Here is a 27,904-nt window from a genome sequence, read left to right as displayed (position 1 = left end):
ATACAGGCATGCCATCCCATCCTGTCAAGCTTTGATTTCGGCAGTTTTCAGCCCCGCCTCCTGTAAGTCCTGTTTGAAAGAAACAAATGAAAAATGCAGTGCAGATAGATGACTACACCAGGTTCGGCTTCTTCCCTGCCAACTGCTCGGCTCTAGGGTCCGTATTGTTTTCTCCTTTCAACGCCGCCACATGTTGAAGTAATAGTACAAGCAGGGCCAAGAATATGTGCTTGTCTGTATGTACTGCTTATTTCCTGTTGCTCGTTGCTTGTTGCTTGTTGCTTGTCTTCTTACATGTGCAAGCTTCATCCTTCCCTGCCGGACCCTGTATTTGTATGTACACACAAGTCTGCTCCCAGGCTCTCGCCCACAAGGGGCCCATGGCTTGCTGTGAAATTCTAGGCTTTCAAGTAACTATCTACAACTAACTACAAGTTTGTGCTGTTATGTATGTTGCGTTGCATGCAACATGCCCTCATACATGTGCATGCTGAATCCTCGGCGGTCACGAGATCCAGCCCTTGACCACGCCTCGACTAACATCTCCGGGTGACGGGGCCTTTCTTTGTCTGGTTCTCGCTAATATCCGCCTACTCCGCCATTCCTGTTGTAGCCACCAAGCCATGCCCTATCACAGATAACCACTGTATCAAGGGCACGCAATGCGGTGAAGAGGGGAGCGGGAACGCCTCCGCTCCCAAGCTGACATGGACGCAACACCACACCCTATATATGTGTATTATTTCTTGGGCTTTGTTGTTGTTCAGCCAACATCATGACAAGTCTCTTAGCCATTCTTCACGTCTCGTGGGGTAGCGGACCATCTCTGGTTGGAATCCGAGCTGGGTTTGCTTTATGATTCAAACAATACTGCCTCCTGGCCGGAAGCCACAAAGTAGGCCCCGTGCTCGATACCAGACAGAAATTCTACAAGTAGCATGCATCGGTCAATTTGCCTTGTGTGTACACTGTTACTTGTGAGTGTATATGCATCTAGAGGCGAGGCGAGGGCTTTGTTCGCAATGAGCAGGGAACAAGGAACTTGGCTGTCAATAGACAAGTTTCTTACATCATGACAATTCGCATGTCTGTTCAAATACAAGGACTGAGTCTATAGGTCCGTCTGCTACTCTACATTCCTGAAATGCTACCCATCACTCCCAAGCACATAGCAGGTAGCATGTGCCATGGCCAAAAGTTGGTTTGGCAGATAACTCTGGGCCCTAATCGATCCATGACGTACCACTGATTGTGTGATTGCATGACAGGGCACACAACGAGTTGTCTGAAGTCTACAATCGAGATGTCCTGTGCTGGGCCAGAGACCAAACCCTTGCTTTGCTGGGTACATGCATTACAGACGTAGACATATGTACATACATACATGGGATGGGCACCTGTCTGCAAATGGTCATGTCTCTCGGTATATGTGCATACAGATGCCATGTATCCCAGAGCCATAGCCAAATGCCCATCCATGTATGTCTAGATTTATGGATGCACATGCTCATATATTCCCTGCGCCCTTTGTGATGCACTGACAAGACCGCTTTCAAGGCCTGATCCCAAATTCCCCCCCCCCCCCCCCCCCCGGCTCCTCCTCCCGCCGGCTTCTTGTGATGCACTGCAAGCATAAGACACAGAGCACACCAATTCCACCAACATCTTCTCCCGCAGAGCAACGGCCTCCAATGCAACAGCCTCCAGAGACGGCTGGCTCCTTTGTATCCTAATCTGCCTCCAATCATGACAGATCCAATGGGCCATAGCCCCCTCCGATCAGTGCTCGACTTCCTGTAGAGACTGGCCTTGATCGCACATCCGCAAAGATGTGCCAAAGGGCTGTTTAACACGGCCAACAACACCTGGTCACACTTGCCCTCCTCCCCCCGGCTCTTTGGACTTCTCGTGCCGTAGGCATATTGCGGATGAAAATTTCCGTTGCCCTGTGTCTCCCTCACTTACTCATCAGGGATCTTGATCTTGGTCGGATGCTCGTGATGTTGGTGTTGTTGCCGGCCCTGTGGCTCGTTCGCTGGCTGGCTCTCTGTCTGGCTCTTATTCAGCCACGTTGCTGGGGCCGGACCCAAACCAGCCTGGCCTTTGAACCGGCCGCCCAAGGCACTTCCCGCGAGTGTGGAAACGTTCCATGGCCATGTTGCCGACCTTCTTGTTGTTAGAGATCTTGGCAGTTGTACCGCACATGTACACCGCGTGATTGGGACGGGGCCTGCATGGCCGTTAAATCTGAAGCCACGAACAACTTCTACATAAACATAAACCTACTCTCGTCCAGCCCACGCTCAAAGAACCAAGAGCCATCGCAAGCTATCCCACGGCCTCGCCTCGCCAAGTTCCTTTGTCCCGCCATCCAGACAAGAAAGCTCTCTGTCTCTGCCCCTCGCCTCTGCCATACCTTGATCGGTGGACTTTTCTAGTCTGATATTGCTACTACGCACTCTCGTTGCTCGGCTTCGTCTGTGCTAATCCACTGTATGTATAAGCCCAGCTATAAGATTCCTGCAACACTACACAAGCTGAGACGGATGTCCTTCGTCCCTGACTACCCAAGCAGCTAGCTACTTGTACAAGTACCACCCCGTACCCCTACCCTGATTTGGAATCAGCTGCTTGTACATCATGCCCCCCTCGAAAAACAACAGCGGCTCTGCCGTGGGCGGGTCTAGCCGCTCAGACAACTATGAACGCCGCCGTGAGCAGGTCCGTGAGGCCCAAAACCGCCACCGCAGACGTGCCGCCGACTTCCGAACCAACCTCGAGCAATACCGCAATGCCATGCAGAGTCGCCTCCTCCACGAAGACTCGGTGCACGTTGACATCCAGAGCCAAAACGACCAGATGTGGAACCTTCTGGCGGAGCATGTGCTGTTTGAGGGCTGGGGCCGCATTAACATCAGCTCGCTCGGCCCAAACCAGCGCGAGTATCTCCGCCAGCTTGTCGACGTTGTCTCGCAAGAGACTGGCCAGTATCCTCCCTCCAGCCCGGCCTTTGATCTCGGGCTAAATCAGCCTCAGGCCAACCCGCCGGAGTCACTCGAGTCGGTGCTCGCTTCGTTCCAGACTCACCATGGCCAAGACGCATCGTACCAGTCTTTCCAGCACAGCTCGCAGTATCAGATGCCTCAGATGGGCTCCGCCAACCAGATGCCAAACGTTGTCATGCCGTCGGTTAGTGACGTAGGGATGAGAACCTCTGGCTGCCACCCCGGTGGCATTGCTGGTGCAAGTGGAAGAACCTGCTACCACACCTCACGAGGCGCTTCAGCTTGCCCTCTAGAAGTCCTTACTCCTGCGCAGCTTTCTGCAGCTCACCGCTTTGTTCAAACGTAAGTCTCAAGTGTCTCTCTGGACGGGAGTTCCCCCCATAAGCACTACGGGGTACAACGTCTTCAGTCATCCGGATCTCTCAGCCTTAACTCCTTCATGTTCTTTATTCTAACCATAAATCGGCTCTTAGGCTCCAAGGAATGTGCCCCAGGCCACCATCCTTTGCTCCCATGTCGATGTCGCACGCCGGGGTCGGTTCGAGCGGCTACTCTAGACCAGTATCCAGCTCGCACTTTGCCATGGACGACACTCTTTACAGCGGTTCTTCAGCTTATCACTCGCACTATCCGCAGGCGTCCTCGATGCAACTAGCCTACAGCCAGCGTGCCATGTCCGCTGCTGCAGCCGACACCAACTTGTGCAACCAGCACTCTTCGGACGACGCCGCCAACACCAATCTCGATGTTCTCACGCCTGTCCAGGCGCTCTTTGTCTTTCTCCGGCGTGCTCAGCCCAACTACTACTACCATGTCACCCCGCCCAACCTTGACTCGCTGGGCTCGATCTGCTCCCGCTTCATCTCGTGTGTGCCCGGTGTAGGCACCGTGATTTCACGATTGGAATTTGACCATGCTGTAAACAGTCTGCTACACTAAGAGGGGGAAAGATGGGAGGGGGTAAGGGGGGCTACCCGTGCATGCGGGGTTTGGGCCACGCATAGTACATCACATAATTACAGGTTAGACATCGGGATGCCTTCGAGGGTGGCTTTTTGGTGTGCTGGACAGGCCATTTTGGAGATGATTCCACATCATTGCAGCATTGATGCTCCCTGTCTGGTCGGTCGTATGCACACCGCATATGCATACATAGTTTGATAGCAACACACGTTCGTTCGGTGGCCATTAGTTAGAGACATAGTTAGTTAACAGAAACCTGGTTTATTTGTTTTAGGATTGCATTTTATGTGACAACGGTAACACTGCCCTGCACGTCAGATTTGATTACTGCTGATTGGTCGATTTTTCGTTCTTTCGGTGTTGGCAGGCCAGTCAACAATGATAGTAGCTGCTGCAGTATAGCCAGGACATAGCAGGTTACATGCTCTATGTATCTCGACCACTTGCATAAGTGCGCTCTGGTTAGGGTGTCCCCATCGCCATGATTAACGCCATCTGCCCTTTTGGTCACACTGGCTGGCTTAGAGCGCCATGCACGTGATGCAAGCTGAACACAGCTGAAGACCACAACAACGGCCAGGAGCAGAAGGCGAGGCACACGGGGCAGGAAGCAAAAGAGAGAGAGAGGCCCATTGTCTTTCGCCTTTTGGCTTGCATGCTACAGGGACAGGGTGCCAGGTACATACCAACAAGTGAATGTTGCAATGGGGGATTCGAAAGAAGTAATGCACAAAACTGTGGCTGTGCTAATGTTGGACAAAGTACTGGCTAGTTATGTTCGACAATAGCTTCTGGAATCATTACAGGGCCTGCATGTGGCTCCAGTCGCCCCGGATTCGGTCCTGGTTTTGCTTCTCGCTCTCGGTGTCGGCTTGGGCTTCAATGGGGCCCCATGGCATGAAACTGTGACTGTCGGCCTGTTTATTGAGTTGTAGTGCATTTGGTTGTACGAGGCTCCTTAGTGCCATGTACTACATAGTTAGTGTGGAGTGGTCTCAAGCTTTTGCTGTGAGCGTCAAACACTGAGGGACATTTGCTTTTCGCCAGATGCTTAGTCACTTCGTCAATACCCTAACCCTAGTTATGACCCCATCCCACCTTCATGACTTTTGGCGGGGTGGAAAGAAAAACTAATCGTGGGGATGTTTGTAAGTCAAGGCCAAAACCTGTAGACGCCATAACGACACAATGGGCAAGAAAGACAAGAAAGACAAGGGTGATGGCAAAAAGGCCAAGCTAGTAAGTCTGTCCTGTTTGTGAAACTCTGTGCTACTCAGCCACGTGAAGTCAGTATCCAACCATAATAAGCATATGGGCTTCCCGGCGCAGGCCGCCGATCGGCAGGCCGACTCACGCGGCCGGCTGTACGCACGGCTGCTGCACAAGAAATCCGTCCTGTCGGTTCCCTCCCTAACCGTGTGAAACTATAGGCCGAGAAGAAGGCCAAGCAGGCAAGCAAGGCTGAGAAAAAGGCCAAGGTCAAGGCGGCCAAGGATGACAGCGATGTGGAGGATGTCGACCTGGACGAGGTGCTCAACGAGTACAAGCGGCAGCAGGAGCAGTTCCTCAAGGTCACGGAGACGGTGTGTGAGGCGCCCCCGCGTGCGCGCTCGGCTTCGACATTGATGGCGTCGCCGTGCAACCGCAACAACCTGCTACTGTTTGGCGGCGAGTACTTCAACGGCGCCATGGCACACTTCTTCAACGACTTGCATATATACAACATTGACCGTGACGAGTGGCGCTGCGTGACCTCGCCCAATGCGCCGCTGCCCCGCTCCGGACACGCGTGGACACGCGCCGGCAACCCGAATCACGTTTACCTCTTTGGCGGCGAGTTCTCGTCACCCAAGCAGGGAACCTTCCACCACTACAGCGACTTCTGGCGTCTTGAGCCTGCGACGCGCGAATGGACCAAGATTGAGTGCAAGGGCAAGACGCCGCCTGCACGCTCAGGTCATCGCATGACGCACTGGAAGCACTATATTATCCTGTTTGGCGGCTTCCAGGACACTTCGTCGCAAACCAAGTACCTGGCTGACCTGTGGATCTATGACACGCAAAACTACATGTGGCATTCGCCCAATCTACCCCCTGCGCAATTGAAGCCTGATGCGCGGTCGTCGTTCACGCTGCTGCCTCATGATGGTGGCGCTGTGCTATTTGGTGGATACTCGCGTGTCAAGACGGCCGTGGCTGTTAGCAAACAATCCAAGGGCCATTCCCAGAGCTCGCGCAACATTTTGAAGCCCATGATCCATCAGGACTGCTTCCTGCTTCGTATGACTTTGCCAGCTGAGAACAGCGCCGCTAGTATACCCCCAACAGTGCGTTGGGAGCGGCGCAAGAAGCCGGCGAACACGCCGGTGCCGACACGTGCAGGCGCAACCATGACTTTTCACCAGGGTCGTGGAATCTTGTTTGGCGGTGTCCATGATGTCGAGTTAACTGAGGAAGGCATGGACAGTGAATTCTTCAACCAGATGTTTACGTGGAATATCGAACGCAACAGATTCTTCCCCATGGCCTTGCGCAAGCTGCGTGCTGGAGGAAACAAAAAGGCAAATGCACCAGTGGAGCCGAGAGTCAATCGCAGAGGCCGTGCCCAAGCAGCCGAAGACGAGCTTCTACGCAATCTAGCAGCTCTGGAAACAGGCATCTCGTTGGAGGACGCTGATCAGCTTACACTAGAAAAGCGCGAAGAGAAGGAAGAGAGCGACAAGCCTGTGCGCGAAATGCCCGTTGCGCATGAATTCCCTCACGCAAGATTCAACGCCCAGCTTGCTGTTCAGGATGATGTCTTGTACATCTACGGAGGAACCTTTGAAAAGGGCGACCGTGAGTATACACTCGACGACATGTACGCCATTGATCTAGGCAAGATGGACGGCTGCAAGGAAATCTTCAAACGCGAGAACGAAGACTGGGTGCAGTCTGAGGATGAAGATGACGATGATGATGAGGAGGAGGAGGACGACGACGACGAAGACGAGGACGGTGGGGAGCAGGAAGAAGACGAACAGCCTGCTACGCCTCTTATCACACCCAGCAAGCGGGGTAAGAAGGCCCGCAGTGCCGACGAAGCCGCAACCGAAAAGGCAGCTGAGACTGCCGAGGTCATGGCCGTCGAAGAGGAGGAAACCGAAGCCAACACTGTCGTCGACGATGGACTGCCGTACCCTCGGCCGTTTGAAAGCCGTCGCGACTTCTTTGCGCGCACGACCAACGAATGGCAGGATATTCTGATTGCTCGACTACAGGCCCAGGGCGGCGCGGGCGCGGCGGCGTTGACGGTCAAGGAACTCAAGACCAGCGCCTTTGAGCTGAGTGAGCACAAGTGGTGGGATTGCAGAGAGGAAATCGCCATCCTGGAGGAGGAGCAGGAGGCTGCGGGCATTACAGAGGTGGTGTCATTGGCAGAGCGTGGAGATGCGGGGGCACACCGCCGGAGGTAGAAAAAAGGCTGTATATACGAAAACTTTGGATATGTTATTAACTAGCTCTTTAAATTACCTATGATCCTGTCGTGATGGTATTTATGAGAAACTAGTTGGATGGTGCAGTAGTTACATGGTCTACCTATGACGTTGATCCAAACTCCACCCCTTGTACCGGTTCCGTAAACAACCCTACTCTGTAATTCTAACCCTAATTGCCACTTGAGCCAAAAATTGTAGCATCGGAAGCTCTTGAAGTGGAGTGAGAGGAGAGCTTCGGCTCTATGCACACACAGCACAACGAGAAGCGAACCCTCGCCCGGAAAACTCGACGTAATCGATAAAGCCAACCCGGCTGTCCGACACCCCGCGTCTACAACCTTTCCACGAGCCCAATTGAGCCCATCTTTCCGCCGTTTTTCCTCGTCGATCTCGACTACGTAACCCACACCCAAGTTCCACGATGATTCCCAGATTGCTTGCTACTGTCGCCGCCAAGCCCTCGTTCGCCAGAGGCTTCCAGACTTCGGCTGCTCGGATGGAAGCTGCGGCTCTGCCGGCGCGCAAGCCCGTAGGCGCTTTCCGGGGCGGGTGAGTGATATTTCTACCCATACGAACGGCCCTTTGGCGCCGTGCGTAGCGCAATAGGCATTGTGCTAATTGGCGCTAGATTCTTCGGTTTCTTGCTGGGCACAACTCTGGCTGGAGCTTCGGTCTACGGATACTTGGTTCAGGAGTATACCGCGTCGAATGCAGTGCTATCTGCTGATATCTATGTATGTGGCTTTGGAACAAGGGAAGGGGTCGGCATTGCTTGGGCAAGCAGCTAGCATCTACCGGGCAGAGACGGGGCGGGCAATTAGCCATGCAGGAGGCGTCAGATTTCACTGTGCCCGCTGTGCCCGCTGTGCCCATTAGCCCGGCTACTCAGTCTGGTATATTGCGCAGTTACAACCGGGGCGTCTCAGAGCTTTACTGAGTCTGGGCCCGCCGACCTCTTTCTCATGCCCATAACCTTCAACTTTGAGAGGAAATACGCTGCTAACAAACTGGTTTCCATCTCAGGCTCTCCAGCAAACGATTGCCCGCGTGGATACTCTCTTGAAGACCCTGGACGGCAAGGTCACTGCTTTGGAGAAGAAGAAGAACTGAGACATGTGGGCATGAAGAAAGACTGAAGCCGTATGGAATTCAAGGGTTCAGTACCCCTATCCAGGGAGCAATGGTGATTGCTATCGAACGGGTATATCGGTCGTGGAAAGAAATCGTTTCCCACAATTCATGAACGGATGACGGTGGACGGAGATGGGCTTCTTTTTACAAGCCTTGCTTTGTTTGATAACTATTTATAAATTGAATACTTGTAAGGACTGGGCGCCAATGAAACGTTTGCGCAGAGGTGCTGTTAGTACAAGCACCAGTACAGGACGTCCTGGTGCCTATTCTCTACAAACCGATGCGCTGCGAGGTGAATTGTGATACATGTGAGCTGTCGTCTGGTGTAGGTGTAGATGTGCCGAGGCAACGGCAACGGAATTAACGCTTCAAGGTAGCCCTGGCAAATGCTGCCCTACTGCCGTTGTTGATCGACGCCCAAGCAAAATTGACGCGATGGTGATACCTTTTTAGTTACGAGTGCCGGCCGTCAAGGTGGTCATGACCATGGCCATGGCTCGGGTTTCAGATCAAGCATGGGCAGTGGGTGGGATGGGATGAACAAGGTCCTCAAGTCAGGCCAGGTCACGGCAAATCTTTGTAAGCACGGGGAATCCCCAACCCCCAGGCCTCCCCTCCCGCCCGTCCACCGCGTGTGGAGTGTCAAGATGAAGAGGGCTGAGAAGATTTTGGTACCTGTGGATCCCCGTCTGTGTGAAGCTGCCAGGCAGTGCACGCTCGTGTTATCCTTTTCTTGAGATCTCGGGTGCACATGTGTATGTGCATACATACAACATAAGCAGCGGCCTGGTACAATGTGCTTGCAGTGTCTTCTGGGTGAGACTGAGACCTTCTGGCTCTCACGGACTTCTAGTGCCGGCGGCGGACGTATTTTTTAGCGGCGCAGCCCTGAGACCAGCGGCTTTGTAATGGCTCAACACCTCAGGGAGGTCTGTATGCGATCCCTCTGCCTTGGAACACACAAGCAATCAGCTAGTTATGTAGTTAGTTAGCCGGGTAGTCTGTCTGTAAGTTTAACATGTTGAATTCAAACAGGAGAATAGGAGAAGTCGCGGGTACCTGAGTAAAAGCGGGGCCGTCGCTCGTTCCGGGGGTATCCGGTACTTGCACAAGTATCCTCGTACTGTCCCTGCACAGGCACCAAGGCTTAGACGTCTGGTCTGGTTGCTTGGCCCGCCAACTAGACATCAGGATACGCCCAAAACGGCATGCCGATATTGGACAGGTGTTCTTTTAAGCCGGCGACCAGCTTGCTAGCGCCCATGCTGCAGGCTGCCTATAGCGGGTCGACTTACAAATACAGGCGCACTGAAGCCTGTGGCCCACTAAACAGCCGCTACGAGGAGGGCTGTCGTGGGCTGGCGGGGCCAAGAGGCCACCATCTCAGCCATTGCTAGCATAGCTCCAGACTTCTTGTTCCCAGTCCGTACTGTACAGATAGACCAGAACTAGGATAACCGCCACCTTGCATATATGTTCTGCATTCTCCCTCCGCGCTGCTATTTGACTATTTCCTCTGCTCTCTTTTTTTTCTTTCCTTATTTCCTCTCCTGTCCATCATCGCGGTCGCATTTGCTGGTTTCTTTTTGCTTCCTTTGTCCAGATCGCCACTTCCACCTCTCCATCTCCCCCGCGCCCGCTCTTATACCCCCCCGTTCCACACACCACAGCCTCTATCTATTCACAATGCGCTGCAAATCTATCGCCTTTGGCCTGCTCACTGCTGCTCTGCAGCTGACCGCCGCCTCGTCAGATGTCGTCTCTCTGACCTCTGAAAACTTCCACGACTTCATCAACAGCAACGACCTGGTCCTGGCCAAGTGTATGTTTACCGTGTTTTCTTCCTGCCGCAGCAGGTGTGACCGTATGCCCGTTTCTATGTGCTGACACATCTGTCCCTCTAGTCTTCGCTCCCTGGTGTGGCCACTGCAAGGCTCTGGCCCCCGAGTACGAGATCGCTGCCTCTGCTCTCAAGGACAAGAACATCAAGCTTGCCAAGATCGACTGTACCGAGGAAGCCAACCTGTGCTCCAGCTTCGGTGTCGAGGGCTACCCTACCCTGAAGGTCTTCCGTGGCGCTGACGATGTCACTCCTTACACCCAGGCGCGCAAGGCTCCTGCGTAAGTTCTCAAGTTCCGTGGCATCAGGTCATAGCACAGCTTGCTAACATGTCAATCTTTTTCCCTATATAGCATCCAGTCGTACATGATCAAGAGATCGCTCCCTGCCGTCTCCGAACTCACCCCCGAGAGTCTCGAGGAGTTCAAGGACACCGAAAGTGTTGTCATGATTGCTTACTACGATGCCGACGACACCGAGTCTGCCGAGACCTTCCTGGCTACTGCCAACAAGCTCCGCGAGTCCTACATGTTTGGTGCTATCACCGACGCCGAGCACATCAAGGCCGAGGGCATCAAGACCCCCAGCATCGTTCTCCACAAGAGCTTCGACGAGAAGCGCAACGACTTCACCGAAAAGTTCGATCTCGAGGCTATCGAGGCCTTTGCCAAGGTCGCTGCCAGCCCTCTTATTGGCGAGGTTGGCCCCGAGACCTACTCTGGCTACATGTCCGCCGGTATTCCTTTGGCTTACATCTTTGCTGATACTGCCGAGGAACGCCAGGCTCTGGCCGAGACCCTGAGACCCCTTGCCAAGCTTCACAAGGGTGAGATCAACTTTGCCACCATTGACTCTAGCTCGTTCGGTGCCCATGCCGGCAACCTGAACCTGAAGACGGACTCCTTCCCCGCCTTTGCCATTCATGACATTGAGAAGAACCGTAAGTTCCCCTATGAGCAGGGCAAGGAGCTGGTTCACGACGACATTGCCGCCTTTGTCAAGGGCTTCAAGGATGGCTCGGTCGAGCCCAGCATCAAGTCTGAGCCTATCCCCGAGACTCAAGAGAACGCCGTCACTACCGTCGTCGCCAAGTCGTACAGAGACATCATCATGGACGACACCAAGGACGTCCTTATCGAGTTCTACGCTCCCTGGTGCGGTCACTGCAAGGCTCTGGCTCCCAAGTACGAGGAGCTGGCCGAGATGTACGCCTCCTCCGACTTCAAGGACAAGGTTGTCATTGCCAAGCTCGACGCCACCCTCAACGACGTGCCCGACGAGATCTCTGGCTTCCCCACCATCAAGATGTACCCCGCTGGTGGCAAGCACTCGCCCGTCACCTACTCTGGCTCTCGCAGCATTGAGGATCTCATTCGCTTCATCCGTGAGAGCGGCAAGTACAGCGCCGACCCCTCTAAGAAGGAGGATGCCGTGGAGGAGTCCAGCACTGCTTCTGACGAGGCTAGCACCGCTTCGACCGAGACCGAGGCCGAGTCGGCTACCGAGTCGGCTACCTCGGTGGAGACTGAAGCCGAGGAGACCAAGGCTCCTATTGAGGAGGCTGCCGACCACGACGAGCTGTAAGAGGTGCCATGGCACCCTTCAGCGAGTCTTCTTTCTCTTGCTGTACATGTTGTCTTTTGGGAAGTGGGAGAAGTCCTTTGGGCTACGCCCGGGAAAAGGTTCAAACCTCCTGCTCTGACTTTCCGTGCGTTTATTTTCCCTCATCTTCATTTTTTTCCATTTCTTTTCCTCTGGTCCTCTTTATAGTTGTTAGACTTGGTTAGCTTTTGCCTTGTCTTGCCTTGATTTGTTACGTTTGTTTTTTATGATACTCGGCCGGGCTTTTTAGGATGCAGCGGACCACGGCCTTTTTGAGTTGTTTTTTTTTTGTACGAACTCTGGGAGAAAATTGAATGACAATTTTTCACAAGAATTTTTCTTTGGAACTCTTGAGGAAGTGAAGATGAATGGCAGAGAAGTTAGCTATAACAAGAGCTCAAGTGCGTTTACCAAGTGTGACTATGACTTGGTTGTGTAGTTAGTTAATCTAATCGGAGCTCTGTCTTGTCTCACCGCCTTTTATTTTCTGCCGGCCCAAGTGCTCTTGACATGCCCTTTTTTTCTGAGTTGACATTGACTGTGAATTCAATTGCATGGCAGAAGACTTGTGCGCTTATTCTATCTTGCTGACTTGCCGAGCGTATTCGCATTTTTTAGAGCAAGGCCTCGTTTCTTCTCGTTCGGGGGTTATCCGCGCCGCGCACCGTCTGTACTTTCTTACATTCAAAGTCACCGATTACAAACAAGGCCTCCACGAACGTCCAACCGATATCTGAACCCCTCCTCCTCAACTCCAATTGAATGCCTACCAGAAGCAAGACAAATACACACGAGATCGCATACACATACGTCCACACACCATGAGCAACAACTTCGGCGTTGTCGAAATCGCCAGTAAGCGCATGACCTCTGCGCCTGGTTGGGCCTATGTTCCAGACCTCGGCCCGGCGGCTGCAGCGGCGGCGGCCGGCAGCGCAGCAGGCGGACGCAAGCGCGCGGCGCGAAACCTTCCGGGGCTCAGCGCACATGACCAAGGCGCGCGCGAGGAAGCACGTGTAGCCAAGGAGCTCCAAGCTCTGGACCGCGAGGGCAATCGCGACGCAACAATTGCAGTTCCAGCAAGTACTGGAAGAGGTGAGTTTTCAGCAGGGAGGAAGATAATGATGGCGGAGAGAGGAAGTTTGTGAGGGGTAAATACAGACGGTGGTGGTATATGCTTCGTTTTTTTTGCTAACAGTTCTCTTCTTTACTCTGACACCAGCCGTTGTAAAACACACGCCCAACGTCCGCAGGATCCTCCAGTCACAAAAGACCTTTGCAAACCACCTCAACGACTTTGAAGCACATCTCGCGCAGGAACCAGACGGCAACGCAAGCAGCGGCTCGGCGGCAGCTGCCGTGGGCGCCAACACGGGCACGAGCACGGGAAGCAGCGGGCCAACAGCGAAGCGGTCGAAGCGCGCGTCTCTTGCTGCTGCGGCGGCTACACGGGCGTCAGCCGAGGCAGCTGAGGCGCTCAAGCGGCGCGCGAGCCATGATGCAGATACAGCTGGAGGGCGGGGCCGGGTTTCGCCAGGCAAAATTCCGCCGGGCGCGGTGCTGGCGCAGAATAGTGAGGGCGAGGCTGACGCGGGGGCCGGATCGGCAGATGGGAGTACGGACGCCGAGGCAAATGTGCCGGAGACTACGGCAGAGACTGCGGACAACGCATGGTCTGCAGCACCACGCAAGCACCCGCGCGACGACGACCCGCTGCTTGAGTCTTGGGTGCCCACGGTGCCTGGGCCCGAGGAGCTGGCGCGGCTGCTGGCTGTCCCGCCGCGAAATTACTTCGAGATGCGGGCGGTGTGGACTGCGGCTGACGCACGGCAGACGCGGTATCCTGTGCGGGTGTTTTGCGAGGTGTGCGGGTACTGGGGCAAGGTGCGGTGTGTCAAGTGTGGCGTGAGGGTGTGTGCGTTGAATTGCTTGAATGTGCACCGTGAGGAGTGTATTACGCGCTATGGACTATGAGGAGGGGCAGGGGGTGGGAGATGGAATACGGGCTTGGGAGACAGGACGTTCAGAGCCGGGAAGCGGTGAGGGTCGGAGGTGCAGACTTGGGTATCGTTGGTCCGGGAAACAGCGGACGGAGTGTGGTGTAGATAGGTACTACATACATACACATTGTAAGCCCAAAAGAAGTCTACAAGGGCGCCTAACCACACCAGCACGGAAATCAGCGGCACAGCTGCATAGGATATACAAGTCGGTACTTGTACAAACATATGGTGGCGGGGTGAAACACCAGCCTTGAAGCTCGGCAGACAAATCGGTAGGTTTTTTAAAGCACCAGGCCAGCAGCAGAAACGCCCTTTTTTTCCGTCCTAGGGCTTGGTGCCTTCGGCCCAGAGTTTCCGTGTTTCAAGACGTGGAGATCAAGGCCGGATGTTGGCAGGCGTTTGGGGCTGGCGGGATGGCGGCGATCACGAAGCAGAGGGTTATATGCATCGAGAATATGGTTCGATTGGGTTTCTTCTCGATTGAGCCCAGAACAAGGGCTGATCATGCGGGCACGCGAATGATGATGTCATTGGAGATTTCCTCTCGTGTTCATTCAGCCCGGCAGTGACAGCTCGTTTTTTTTTTGGCTTTTTAGTTTTACGAAGACACGAATATGCACGATGACCAGCCACATGATGTTGTGATACGAAGAGGAACGATTTTTAGTGTTTTTTTTTCTTTTTTTTTTACTTTAGCTATGGGACATTAAGCTAAGGCCAATCCAAGTAAGATAGACGACAATGAAAGAATAGAAGAAAAAAAATGCAAACCAACAGCAAAACAGCGCAGATCAAAACATCTTACTTGGGAATCATGAGTGAGCCGGCAACTGGGGGAAGTAGAGAAACCAACATGCGTAAAGAGGGACTGAGAGGAGACAAAAAGGAGAGAGCAGAGGGGATCGGAGCTTTATGTACAAGAGCAATGGGAGAAGCAGAGCAAGGAAAAAGAAAGAAAAAGAAAAGAAGCATGGCGCCGCCTCGAACACTTCGATGGCGTGCTTCATGGGACCTGAGAAGAGAAAAGGATGCGATGACAAAGGGAAGCAACAATAACGAAGGAGAAACAACAACTGGGGAAAGGGTCCTCTCTCTGCTCTCTCTCTCGTTGCTTTTTTCGAAGAACAAGACTTTTTTTTGGCGTTTTCATACAAAAACTCTAAGGGGTCTCCAGGCGGAAGGCAATGTCGCCCTTGGACGCGCCTCCGTAGCAAACGGCCGTCAAGCTGCCGGTCGGGCAGACCTCACGGGCAGCACGCACGCACTGTTCCCAGCCCATGCGCGAGATGGTGATGGTCGAGCCGGGCGTCTGGGCCTCGATGGAGAAGCGGGCAGAGAGCACGTGGCCGGTGGTCAGGGCTACGGTGCCGTCGCACTTATGGCCGCCGTTGAAGCCGTCGCAGATGGACATTTCGGCGGCGTTTTCGTCGTGGAAGACGATGTGACTGCGAGAGAGCGTTAGCGGCTTGCTGGAGGATTCTGGGGGCGGGCAGGGAACAGGGTCCATGGCATCTGATGCGAACTTTGATAACAGGGCCGAAGGAAGCAAGCAAGAATGTGGTAGGAATAGCCAACCGAGATTTCGCTTCGACGCTGCTTATCAGAGAGGCAGGAGGCTTATTCTTCCCACAAAGGGAGGGAGATGTGGAAGGTGAAAGACAAAGAGAGGACCGGCAAACTCACGCATTGGGATCGAGGCACTTGGCAGACACCAGAGCCTTGCGGTTCAGAGAGGTCGACTGGCGCAGGGAGAGAATCTCAAAGTGCACCTGAGGCACAGTGAAACGAGGCCATTGGCGGTAGTCGATGGGGCCGGCATTGACGCCCTCAAGGGCGGCCAGGGCAGCGATGAAGACAGCTTTGAAGGAGACCATTTTGGCGTGTGGTTTGGCGTTGGAGTGGCGCGAAGAAGAAAGAAAATAAAAAGTGGTGATGGTTGAACGAGAGTAGATGAGAGGAGCGAAAGTGGTGAGATGAACGACAGTAAAGAGGTTGGCACACAAGAAAAAAAAGAAATAAAAAAGACTCGACGATAGTTCGCGAGAAAGCAGAAGAGAACAAGAAGACGAGAGCTGCTCACAGAGCTTATAATAAGGGAACACGCGTGGGCTGACGGAGCAAAAAGCCAACTCAGTTCAGACTTGGATCAGCAAAAGCTCGAGGCAGGCGGAGGCAGGCCGAGAAAAGGCGAATGGAATGGCAAAGCCGTGAGTGAGAGCAATGATGTATATCGCGAAAGACTTTGCTTTGTGGCTGTATACCAAAAAAGTATGCAAGGTTGGCCTGGGCGTACAAGTGGTGAAGCTTGGTCGTGAGTGCACTGTGAGAGACTGGGTCAAAGTGTAGACAGAAATCAGGAACGAAAAAGACGAGCAGAGGGCAGACCAGACGCGAGATATAAAGCAGCGATCCGGCAGAAGCTAGACGTTGGATGACCTCAGAGCGTGCTGGAAACAGACAAGCGTAGGAACTTGAACACGAGAAAAAGCTGGCAGAAAGCGGCGACGTCGATCTGCGGGCGACGGGAAAATTGGCCGTCGAAAAATGAATTAAACAAAAATGAGCCGATAAAGTGACGAAAACGGCGAACCACTTGGATCGTATGCCAGTCCCGAATTTCTAGAAGACGCTTGCTTGTTGATTGCTTATTGGCGTGTCTGTTGCCTCTAGGGAGAGAATATGCGCGAGAGAGAGAGAGCGAGGCCGTATTAGAGACGAAGAGAGCGCAAAGACCAGCTGCAGACCAGTGAGCGTGGGCGAAGAATAGAATAAAAAAAAGAATAATAATAAAAAAAAACGTCCGAGTCTCGCAGAGACACACAGCAACAAAAAGGGAATGTCTTGAAGAAGAAGAACAGACAAGACGAAAACGACGAGCGCTTTTTTATTTGCCGCCGCGTCTCCTTTGTACCTGTCCTCTCCTATCCTCGAATATCAACATCTTCGGCCTGCGGCTTGACGTTCCCCAGCCAATTTCCAGCATGTCAAACTTCAAACACCAAGACCGCAGACAGGATTGTGATGTAACAGCAGGAGACTTGGGCTGAGAACGGAGAAATAACAGGCGAAAGAATTAAAAGAAACACCGGGATCGTTGGCTGTACATTCGCAAATTCATGCGTACACAGGGGATCACAGAGGGTTTCTTACAGCGGCTCCAAGGTGCGCTACAGCGGCCTCCGCAGGGCCTAAAGGCCTATTTCCGCGGCTGCGTCGCTGCTACAGAGCCCTTGCCACGGGGTCTTCTACCCGCCAAGCCTGTCTGTTTGAGCCTAAAACAAACGACTGGCCTGCTAGACTTTGGCTCTCACGCTTGTGTACCAGTGTTATCTCCATTCCAGCCAGCAACCGACCGACGACTACGGCTGCTTGGTTCAGAAAATCACACGTCTCGGGTGACGTCTAGCCAAGAATGCAGAGCTACTGAAAGGGAAGTAAAAAAAAGAAAAAAGAAAAAAAAAAAGAGTGAGACTGTGTGAGAAGGCAAAATAAAAAGTGCCCACTATACTCAATGTAACCTTGCCTCTCTCTCATCGTTCCACCACTAACACAAATCTGTCCTCAGTGGCCGCTTAGTGCTATAACTACCCACCAAAATATGCCAGAAAAAAGACATCCCCGTCCTCTAGAGCCCTCAGCTGCCCAGCCTAAAAATAAATTTAAAAATAAAAATAAAAAATAAAAAGACCCAAAAGTCTACCCATTTTTCTCCAAGCCACTACTGTAGCCGCACCAAACAAGCCTATAGATTAAAGATTGCCTCCCAGCAAAGACATGGCATCGTCCTCAGCTCTGTGCAAGTGTCACTCACTCTTGCTTATCACGCCCGCCCGTCATCACAGCCGCAGTTTTGGGTCATCGCTGGTTGTCTTGGTCTTGCTGTCTTGCTCGTTCTGCTGTCCAACCTAAACCCAAAGGGGCCAAGCACACCAAAGGATGAACCCGTGCTTCCAAGAATACTTGCTCTCGCTTTATACGAAGCTCGCCTTGCATAATTCGTGACAGCCCGTGGTAAGCGAGCCAACTGCACGTTATTTCTCATCTCATGTTTGTCTTCGATGCAGTGTATTCGTCTCTTCTCTTCGTCTCATGCTTGTAACTCCTAGTTAGTTGTTCCACTTGTAACTTGTATTGCCTCTGTACATACGCTCATCCTGCTCGACTCTCTCTCTATAACTCTATAACTCACCTGCTATTGATCTGCGCAATTGATCCACCCTTCCACCCACCCTTAATCTTCGACCACCCATGCTGTTCCCGTTTCCTTCATGCTCATCCCGCCTCGGTATCGGAGGAGAAGACATCTGTGAGCACAGCAAACACGAACCGCCTCTGTCCTTCCAAGCACACGTACATCCACGTACCCTCGCCCACTACGCACGCACTCACTGGGACGCAAAAACCGTCTCTCTCCTCTGTGTCTAAAAATTGCCCTCCATGAAATCACGTGAAATCTTGAAACACCTACCCTGACAACAATAGAGTCGCCCAAAACACCGCACACGCCGACCTATAAACAAGGCATGCATACTACAAGCAATCAAGCAAGCAACTCGTTAGTTATATCCATACAACCATGTATGTATGTGTGTCCATGCTGGCCCGTTCACGGCCTGCCCTTTGTCCATTTCCATTTGTGCGTGGATGCTTGATGCCATTTTCTCTCGCCGACTCACACACAGACTCCCTCGCCACGTCAACCTTCCACCGCCCTTCTAATCAACTCCCAATTCCGCCCTCTCCCACCTTGCTCTCTCGGCCCTACCTACGCTATGCTCAAAACAAAAAACAACTCTCCGGCGGCACAATGTACGTTCAAACAAAGAGCCCTCCCCCCCCAGGTTTCGCCCTGTCGCACTTTTGCCTTTACTTTTGCAAATCCGTCATGTGTAATCTACAATATGCAATCCTGCTCTTTGTCATACAGGTACAGGCAAGTCAATGTCGTTACATGCAATCTGCAACCCGCATCTCAAATCACCTGCAAACAGAACATAATAGATACCAATGTTCCGCCTCCTACACAATGCTCGCATGCCGGCACCAACGCCTGGAATGCCCTGTTCCACACTCACGGGAATTGTCTAATTCTGAAACGCTTTCACTGGAATTAACCTGCTTTTTACTCGAGAACATTAGGCCTTTTGAAATGACGTTGGAAAAAGATGAACACGAAAGAACTTTGAGTGCATGGGCCTTGTAGCTTTGTTATTATTATTATTATTATTATTGCGTTTTACGTCTGTCTGTGGGTCACGTGGACCCGACCCTATTGGATCGTTAGACGTCGAGGCACCCTAGGGTCCTCGAAAATCCCTCCAAGGTGAAGGTCCGGAAAACAAAGGAAAAGTTATGTGGTACAAGAACCCCGGAAGAAGGGGAAAAACCGGTCGGAACTGGGGAGCGGGAGGGGACTCAAGCAGCGCTATCCTGGCTGAGCTTTCTCTCCTACCGTCCACCAAAACATGGCTACAAGCTACAGGCTACGGGCATATATCTACGAAGAATTTTGTTTCTTCAACAAACCTGCGGAAGTCGCGTGCACCTTGTTTCGTGGTCAGGGTGTCGTCGATTGTCATGTGTATGGGCCTCCTGGTGAAGACCTTCGACAGACGTTTGCCTTTCCAACAGAAGAAGAGGTGGAGGGGATCTTTTCGTTTCCCGCATGAGCATGTGGCTTTAAAGTTGGCGTGGTTCATGCGCTCGTGGTATTCTTCGAAGTCCCCGTGGTGGGAACGAGCAGCGAGTAGCCAACCAAGAGTCTTTCTAGGGATTGTCAGCTCGAAGGGGGCCTTCAGTGTCGCCGTGAGCCCGAGGTCCTTGTATGACGTGGGGGCTGAGGTAGCCCACCATTCTGCATACGCAACGCGTAGCCTTTCGCGTGCCACACGGTGAACGTGGGCGATAGAGGGGGTGAGGTTGGGTGGTGGAGTCAGAGACGCGCCTTCCTTTGCCAGAGTGTCAGCCATTTCGTTGCCGGGAATGCCCTTGTGTCCAGGGACCCAGAACGGGAGGACTTGCCCCACTTGCACTCGAGGGTAGCGGTGTCGGTTGGGCCAAGTGCCAGCAAGTGAGTGGAACTCAAGGATGCGGTCTTGGCTGGTGTCTGTCGGTGTGGCCCCGGGGAGGAGGCAGTCATGAGCGGCCTGGTTGTCTAGGACTACTAGGATGTTGTCGGCTAAGTAGGTGCATGGGGTCTGGAGGGCCATCCTCAAGCCGAACAGTGCACCGGCTATCTCAGCGTCATAGACCTCGTGGTTCGTCCCAAGGGAGCCGCGACCGCTTCCGAGCAGATGGCCACCTTGGAAGATGACAAATCCCCAGCCAGTGCGGCCATCCTCAAGCTTGGAGCCATCTGAGTACACCAAGATGTCACGGGTGTCGGCGGCTTTCCGGAGCGGGGAGAAGTCGTAGCCTTCCTTGGTCTTTTTGGTCGGTTGTGCCGTCTTGGGCGGGGGCATCAGTTTGGGTCTTGGCGGTTTGTGCTCGATCAGGGAAAGAGTTCGGCCGAGTCTAGTTTCAGGGCTGGCGTTGGCTCGAGATACCAGCGGGTGAGCAGGGTCCAGGCTTGTCCACCTAGCGGCTAACCTTTGTCGTTTGTTCTCCAGGAGGAGTAAGGCGGGGGCGATTGCGGCCTCGCGATGAAGGGCTGAGGAGGGCGTAGTCTTCCATACTGGCAGCACCGCTCTCATCGCGACCCGGAGCGTGCCCTCTATTCTGTTTGCGAGGTGTTTAGCCCGAGTGGAGACCTGATTGCCTCTGGAGCTCGTCCGGTGGAGGCCTGGCCAGTACGTTTCTGCGCCATACATTGCGGTAGGGATCACGCAAGCAATGACCGCAAGTCGGGCCATGGCAGGAGGGACTCCGCTCTGCGTGTTCGAGATGGATCTCAGAAAGTTGGCTGCTTTGCGCCCCTTGGTGGACCATGTCTCTACGTGCTTGTTGAACGACAGCTTAGAGTCGAGCCAGAAGCCGAGCCATCTCATAGAGCTCTTCGGGGCAGTTGTGGTTCCACCAATAGTTACCGGAGGGTGGGGGTGGAGGCGGGATCGTGTGAAGTGGAGCACCTCAGTCTTGTTTGGTGCGAACTCTACTCCGTTCTCATGAGCCCATTTTCGCATTTTCTCAGCAGCAGACTGAGCCGAGGCTACAGACTCCAGGGGCGACCGGCCGCTGGCGAGAATAGCCACGTCGTCTGCGTAGCTGAATCGGTGTTTGGTGCTGATCAGAGGCTGAAGGAACAGCATGAACAGAATGGGGGATACCGGAGAGCCTTGTGGAACACCGCACGATATGTTTTTCCCTGTCGATCGGATCGAGCCCATCCGTAGCCGGCATTTTCTGTCGGAGATAAAGGAACCCACCCAGCTTGTCAAGTATGAGGGCCAGCCTTGTTCGCGGAGCCGACATTGGAGCCGACCGGGGAGGACTGCGTCGAAAGCACCTTTAACGTCCATGGTCAATAAGGTACTCACCTTGCTCTCCGCCCAATTTCTTTCGATGTCATGGATGACGCAGGCCACCAGGTCAGATGCGCTTCTTTTCGGCAAGGCGCCAAATTGTTGCGGGTGGAGGATTGAGTTTTCGAGGGCTAGGAACGTAATCTTCCTGGCGATGAGCCTCTCGAGGCCTTTGCCGAGGCATGGTAGTAGGGCGATGGGACGCCATGAGCCAGGGAGAGAAGGGTCTTTGTCTGGCTTGGGGATGACCACAATTTCGGCGTGTTTGAAGTGAGCAGGGTGATGCCCCCATCTGAAGCACAGGGAGAATAAGGATGTCACGAAGGCCTCGAGTTCGCCCCAAAGGGCTTTTAGGATGGCCACTGATATGCCGTCACGGCCGGGAGTTGAGTTTTTCGCTCCTATCACTGCTCGGCGGACTTCTGCTTGACTGAATTCGGTATCCATGTCGATCCTGCGGGCAGGGGCCGTGTGATAGCCTCCTGGGTTTAGGTCCCTCGTCAGGTCACCTCGATCGAGGAGTCGACTCGCCAGCAGATCCATCTTCTCCAAGGGGGTCACCACGGTTCTGTCGCCGTCCTGCAAAGGGGGACTTCCAGAGAGGTTGTTGGGCTTGCGCCATCTAGCTATTTTCCACAGGCTGTCGGGGGTAGAGGCGTCTGCGATTCTCTCTTTGTTCAACGATCTCTTAGCGCGGCGTACAGCGTTGCGTAGGTTCTTTTTTGCTTTGATCAGATTGTCGATGTCAAAGGTCGTTGTTTGGATGGCGTCCTTGTAAGCTCGCTCGGCATCCTTGCAGTCTTCGTTCCACCAGGGGGTGCCTCTGCGGGAGGCTCTCTTTCGTCTCTCCATAGTGGCGGCCAAGGCGGCTTCAATGGACCGGTTCAGGCACTCTACGGCCTCGTCTAGTAACGTCGTGGTGGGAGGGGAGTCGGGGTGAGGGAGGTGGGGTAGAGGGAGCGATCTGAATGTACGTCTGAGCTCAGGTATCTTCTCGGCGGCTAATGTATAACCGGGTAGAGGTTCGGGTGGGATAGGCTTGCCAAAAGGGATCCTTGTCCAGATCGTGGAGTGATCGGAAGTAGTGTCAAGAGTGCTAGCTATTTCGGACTCAACATCTGGGATGTTGGAGAGACATAGGTCTAGGGTGTGCCCTCTGGCATGTGTCGGGACGCCGGGAGGGCTGGTTAGAGAGAGACCCACCTCGTCGATCCAGTCGGCAAAGACGCTCGCTCCGTTCGAAATTGGCACTCCGGGTTCCCAGTAGGGGTGGTGGAGATTGAAGTCTCCTGCTATCAGGCATTTCCCAAAGATCGGGTCCAGCCATCTGATCAAGTCAGCGGCCAGGGTCTCTTGGTGGCGATATACATTAACAATTTGGATTTCTCTTCCGCTCCTTTCCAGTTGCAGCCATACACAGTCGCCGGTGCGTGTCGGGCATAGCTGAATCGGGTGTAGACCTTTTTCTTTGCGGATGAAGGTTATAGCCCTGGGTCGGGTTTCAGGGTCAGCGACAGGCAGGAAAGTGTCCCAATTAGGGTGGCATTTGGTACGGACAGCACCATGCCTGTCTTTGAAGGTGTATGGTTCTTGGAGGAGTACGACATCCGCCTTGTTCTTCTCAGCTAAGTGGAGAGCAAGGTCGTGTGCCGGGCCGCCCCTGCCCACGTTCGCTTGAAAAACACGAAGGTGAGGGGGGTGGGAGTCAGTGGTCTCCTGTCCTCGGATCGTCCTGATAGGGTTTCCTAACATGTAGACGAATCGGGGGAGGAGTGGGTTTCGGAATCGGAGTCGGAAGATACTTCCATGACGTCCGACTGTGTCGTTGGGGCGAGGGGTTCCTCGGTTGGAGAGGGGCTTTTCTCGTTGGTGCCGGTCTCCGGGGCTTTCGGGGTAGGCTTTTGGGCGAAGCCAGCGCGGATTTTCTTTATCGCTTCCGCGGGGAGCTGGCGCACAATCCCGTTCCTGACATACGGTCGGACCGGGCAGTCCAAATCCTTGGAGGGATGGGGGCCGTGGCAGTTCACGCATGTGACTGGCCTTGGGCAGGGGCCCACGTGTTGTCGCTGACCGCAGCTGGGGCAGAGCTCCTTTCGGGGGCATCCGTCAGTGCGGTGGAAGCCGAAGCACGCGTCGCACTGCTGGACGCGTTCGTGTTGTCTGGCCTTGATGGCCGGGGCGCTGGAGCCAAAGAGCTTCAGGGAGGTTCGGAGGGGCTTCTCGAGCGAGAAGACAATTGAGGAGGTGGGGGAGGAGTCCTGGTTGTGCTTTGACCAGGCCACGCGCGTGGCGCACACACCGAGCTGGCTCTCGATCTCCTCTTCGATGCGCTGGATGGTTACCAGACTGACCTGGCCGACCAGGTTGCGTGTGTTCTTGGGTACGCGATTAATCACGTAAGTGTGCCACTTGGTGGCTGTGTCGACTGTGCAGCCACTGAAGACCGCGGAGGCTTTGTCCATTTTAGTAAGGGCAGCAGCCATGGTTGTCTGTGAGTCGAAGGACAGAGCAAAGCCGGTGTTGACCTGCTTGACCGTTTTCAGGTCTTCAGCATTCACGCCCAGGTGTCTGACGACAAATTTCTTGGTTTCCGCGGCGCCGGCGTGCCTTTGCGGGGAGTCCGCGGGGAGGCGGAGGAAGATTCGGTGTTTGCTTGTGTCGGGAGCGGCTTGTTTGTCCTTGGCTTTAGTCTTGGTCTTCGTGGCCCGGATGTCGAGGGACTTGCTGTTGTTGTCGTCGGGGACCGCCAGGATCGCGGCATAGGAGGGTGTCGATTTCGGTTTTGGAGCGGCGGGGTGTTCGCCCTCGGGAGACCGCTTCTTGTTTTCTTCCTGTTGAGGTTGAGCGGGAGGCGCCGATTTCTCAGGCGGGCCACTCGGTTTCTTCTTTGCGGGTCCGTTGGTGGGTTTGGCGGGCCGTCCTTTCTCGGGGGCTGCGGGACCGGATTCCGGGGCGCTTTCCTGGCTTGTAGGGGCTAGAGCGGTTTCGCCTTGCCCGACGTACTCCATGGCTTTGGAGTGCAGGATTCGAATCACTTCTTCGGAGAAGGATTCGAAAAGTTCAGTTTCGGCCGTGTTCTCGGCGTCGGGGCGCGAAGTGCGCAACGCGTCTTCGACGCGTGTGGCTACCGACCTCACCGCTTGGATCCGCTGCGTGAGGACGCCCAACGAGGCGTCAACTCCGGGCAGAAGCATGGCGAGGGGTCTTAGCTTGTTCTTTATTGCTTTAAAGGGGTATTGAGAGGTCTGAGGTCACTTTTACCTATATCTTGCTTGTAGCTTTGTTGCATTGCGGCTCAAGCTGTTATGTAAGTCGCCCCTGTTCCTGAGTTCAACAATAGGGTTGAGGGTCCACAGCAACCCTAGTTACAACCCTAGTGAATCCCATCTCAATGCACAGGCGTTTTTCCTACATAAAATTATTACACAAGCACGGATATCTCATGCATATGCAATGCACTAGTACTCGGATCAACACTTGTACATATGTACGTAAATATGTGCATACATGCAAGCACAAGGCAGGCTAAGCTCGTCATCCTCCAAAAACTCGCTGACCCATACGTTGCTTCTCGGCTGCTTAGTGAGAGATACAGTCTGTTTACTATTGGCCCCATCTGCCAGCGTAGTCCTCTTCAGTCCATCCCACCACCACCTTTGAAAAACAAAACAGTACCGTCCCGGAAATGTCACTCGGATTTACGCGTCTTAACGTCAGAAAGTCGCCTCCAAATACAAACATCACCTTCATCAAACCATTGGTAGGGCCAAACGAGGCCATAGCCCAAGACTTCCTTGAGCGCATCGCTGCGCAATGCTGTAAGTGGGTTGGCCCGGGCCCTTCCGCCCCTCCCCATGCCCGCCTTAAAAGGGGCATGTGTTTGTTCTCCGGTCGGGCTATTTTAGGATACAACATCAAGTAACACTTCGGAACTCCATCTAGATCCTGTCATGAAGGCGAACCACATTCATGTCCGCTCACTGGAAGAATATGAGCCTAACCGCGAGTTCGTCGGCCGTAACTTCAACGCCGGCGAGGTTGTACAGCTGGTGCTGCGCAGCCCGACGTCAGGCCGATGGCTGCCATTCGAGTATGTGCAGATGGTTATGATGCATGAGCTGGCCCACTGTAAGCAGATGAACCACTCGCGCGCCTTCTGGGCCGTCCGCAACCAGTACGCCCGCCTCATGGAGCGCCTCTGGGCCGACGGCTATACTGGCGAGGGGATCTGGGGCGTCGGCCGCGCGCTAGCGTCCGGCACCGTCTCGCGCCCGACCATCCTGGCCAGCGAGCGCGTGCCCCAGCACCTGTGTGGCGGTACGTACCGGACCAACACAGCCGCCGGGCGCAAGCGCCGGGCGCCGAAGCTGTCGTCCAAAGAGCAAAAGGAGCGCCGGATCTTGAAAAAGTTTGGTGCAAACGGCGTTGCCGTTGGGGCCGATGAGGCGGTCAAGAGCGAACTTGAGAAAACTACACGTGGCGGTGGTGCGGCGCGTCAGACAGCAGCTAAGCCGCGTGTGGCGGGGAGTATGCGCGGAAGAGAGCTCCGGGCGGCCGCGGCGTTGGCGCGTTTTGACCAGTGCCAAAGTCACAAGAAGGAGGAGGACCCAGAGGACTCTACCAAGGTTAAGCCTGAGGTTATTGAGTTATCGGACTCAGATGATGATGCTGTTTCAGATGGCTTTGATGTGGTCGAGATCCCGGACGAACTGGACATCGATGGTAAGCGGCTTACTGACAAGGACGGCAAGGGAATGGTCAAGGTTTGTGATGATGACGATGCTGATGGGGGTGGCGATGATATCAAGATCTTTGAGTCAGATGAATGGCAGGAGCTGTCAAAGCGATTCTGGGGAGAAGCTCGACCCGGACGTGGGGAGTCGGCACCCCCGATTCCGACTTCAGGCCCGGTCAAGCACGAGGACGACGTTGATGTTGTAGCAATGGCTGCTAGAAAGTCACCAGCCCTCAGCACAGGCTTATCAAAGGCTCAAGTACCGAAGAGTCAACCACGGGTAAAGCCAGACAAACCAAAGCAGCAAGCTTCTTCCAAACCCCCGCCTCTACGGAAGCCTCCGCCGGCTGCACCCAGGCCAAAGAAGGCGGATAGTCGCACACAGGCACTGGGCTTTACAAGGACTCTGGGCTCTGCCTCGTCAGATCCCCTCCCGGCGAATACTACTACTGGGCCTTCTGCAGGCCGGACCCTTGGCCGAGGACGGAATACGGACCCTAAACAACCATCCGTGGCCGACATGCTACAAGCCCGACGGGCTAATTACCGAGATAGCTAGCTGAGTTGGTAGAAGCATATTTGGAATTGATCAACATCATCCAGGCCTACTAGTTACGCAAGGCTGGCTGAAAGATTTACCACATCATTTGGATTTCAGCATGCATTGATTTATTACAAGATTCATGTATGTGTGCGTCTATACAAGGGAGTGTAGCACGCGGGAACACGGATCGGAACCCACAAGGTCTTTATCCCGAGGTCATAACGAAATGGGGAACATTGGTAGCATCATGCATGCTGGAGATACCAACACCTAACGAATAGGGTTGTTCTTGCGGCGTAACGGACTATGTCGACCGGCTGTGGTGATTGGCGAGGACAGAGGAGAGAAATGTTGCGTATGCGTTGTATTTATTTGGGTAATATTGATCCCGATATGTTTGTTGTCTGACCAGACTAGGCATTGTTCTATGGGTTGGTTCTCGATTATACAACTAACTGCATAGTTACATACATATGTACTGTGCCTTTTACGATCATGCATCGGGGAACCACGCTTCGTTAGTAATGTGGTTTCGGTCAGCCACACACGCCACACTGTCCCCGCATTTTAATGAGGCTCAATCTGTCTTGGCTTGTCTTGTCTTTGCTTTGATTTTGACATCTTCCATGGGCTTCTTTCGTTAAATTTCGTTTCTTCTGTCTTCTTCTGCCTTCCTGGATGGGTCTCGGTTATTGCGAGTAGGATGGGGACTTTGGAGGGAGGCCAGGGTAGGGCAAGGCGAGTTTGACTGGGTGCATTGATGCTCTGGTGCTGGCCAATGGCATGGCGGTATACGGCCATTTATTCGGCCCAGGCAATGGGGAGATAGCCGGAGTGGGAGTGGGCGTGGGCGATGAGGAAGAAGCGAGGGGATACAACAAGCGTGAGGTATGAGGTGGGTAGGTACTGGATAAGTAGGTAGTTATAGGGAAATATTTACATGTATAACTACATACATAGTTATGTGCTTGCATCATTGAGGCGGTAGGAAAAGGCAAAAAGGGGAAACAGAAGCAGAGCGCCCTTCTATTTGCTTAGTTACATCTTCCCAGTCTTCTGCTCTCTCTCTCTCTCTCTCTCTGTGGGCCAGCGGCCTGGCGGATGGAAAAAGCGGGATGAGGCGGCATGAAGGATTGAGG

At 53.8% G+C, this 27,904-nt stretch overlaps 8 protein-coding genes across 8 annotated transcripts; 6 read left to right on the top strand and 2 right to left on the bottom strand.

Annotated features, from left to right (window-relative positions):
* Nucleotides 1-2,640: 2,640 nt before the first annotated feature.
* BROUX77_000543 (uncharacterized protein) lies at nt 2,641-3,944 on the top strand (the record flags this gene model as incomplete). The annotated part of the gene is made up of 2 exons (XM_073750299.1): nt 2,641-3,347; nt 3,479-3,944. The coding sequence occupies 2 exons, from the start codon at nt 2,641-2,643 to the stop codon at nt 3,942-3,944; spliced, it is 1,173 nt and encodes a 390-aa protein (XP_073608780.1).
* Nucleotides 3,945-5,156: 1,212 nt separating this feature from the next.
* On the top strand, nt 5,157-7,423 carry BROUX77_000542 (uncharacterized protein; the record flags this gene model as incomplete). Its single annotated transcript, XM_073750288.1, has 2 exons — nt 5,157-5,207; nt 5,399-7,423. The coding sequence occupies 2 exons, from the start codon at nt 5,157-5,159 to the stop codon at nt 7,421-7,423; spliced, it is 2,076 nt and encodes a 691-aa protein (XP_073608779.1).
* A 445-nt stretch (nt 7,424-7,868) lies between these two features.
* On the top strand, nt 7,869-8,557 carry BROUX77_000541 (uncharacterized protein; the record flags this gene model as incomplete). Its single annotated transcript, XM_073750277.1, has 3 exons — nt 7,869-7,996; nt 8,076-8,181; nt 8,471-8,557. 3 exons carry the CDS (start codon nt 7,869-7,871, stop codon nt 8,555-8,557), a joined length of 321 nt encoding a protein of 106 aa, XP_073608778.1.
* A 1,710-nt stretch (nt 8,558-10,267) lies between these two features.
* On the top strand, nt 10,268-12,005 carry BROUX77_000540 (uncharacterized protein; the record flags this gene model as incomplete). The annotated part of the gene is made up of 3 exons (XM_073750266.1): nt 10,268-10,403; nt 10,486-10,702; nt 10,775-12,005. The coding sequence occupies 3 exons, from the start codon at nt 10,268-10,270 to the stop codon at nt 12,003-12,005; spliced, it is 1,584 nt and encodes a 527-aa protein (XP_073608777.1).
* An 839-nt stretch (nt 12,006-12,844) lies between these two features.
* On the top strand, nt 12,845-13,997 carry BROUX77_000539 (uncharacterized protein; the record flags this gene model as incomplete). Its single annotated transcript, XM_073750254.1, has 2 exons — nt 12,845-13,118; nt 13,246-13,997. The coding sequence occupies 2 exons, from the start codon at nt 12,845-12,847 to the stop codon at nt 13,995-13,997; spliced, it is 1,026 nt and encodes a 341-aa protein (XP_073608776.1).
* A 1,188-nt stretch (nt 13,998-15,185) lies between these two features.
* On the bottom strand, nt 15,186-15,900 carry BROUX77_000538 (uncharacterized protein; the record flags this gene model as incomplete). Its single annotated transcript, XM_073750243.1, has 2 exons — nt 15,186-15,471; nt 15,710-15,900. The coding sequence occupies 2 exons, from the start codon at nt 15,898-15,900 to the stop codon at nt 15,186-15,188; spliced, it is 477 nt and encodes a 158-aa protein (XP_073608775.1).
* Nucleotides 15,901-19,509: 3,609 nt separating this feature from the next.
* On the bottom strand, nt 19,510-24,680 carry BROUX77_000537 (uncharacterized protein; the record flags this gene model as incomplete). Its single annotated transcript, XM_073750232.1, has 2 exons — nt 19,510-23,111; nt 23,237-24,680. 2 exons carry the CDS (start codon nt 24,678-24,680, stop codon nt 19,510-19,512), a joined length of 5,046 nt encoding a protein of 1,681 aa, XP_073608774.1.
* A 491-nt stretch (nt 24,681-25,171) lies between these two features.
* Nucleotides 25,172-26,780, top strand: BROUX77_000536 (uncharacterized protein; the record flags this gene model as incomplete). Its single annotated transcript, XM_073750221.1, has 2 exons — nt 25,172-25,304; nt 25,429-26,780. 2 exons carry the CDS (start codon nt 25,172-25,174, stop codon nt 26,778-26,780), a joined length of 1,485 nt encoding a protein of 494 aa, XP_073608773.1.
* Nucleotides 26,781-27,904: the final 1,124 nt, after the last annotated feature.

This window comes from Berkeleyomyces rouxiae (assembly GCF_048999995.1).
Source record: "Berkeleyomyces rouxiae strain 22BRR77 chromosome Unknown BrBRR77_ptg000001l, whole genome shotgun sequence".
Taxonomy (NCBI): Eukaryota; Fungi; Ascomycota; class Sordariomycetes; order Microascales; family Ceratocystidaceae; genus Berkeleyomyces; species Berkeleyomyces rouxiae.
This window is presented reverse-complemented; position numbering and strand designations above follow the sequence as displayed.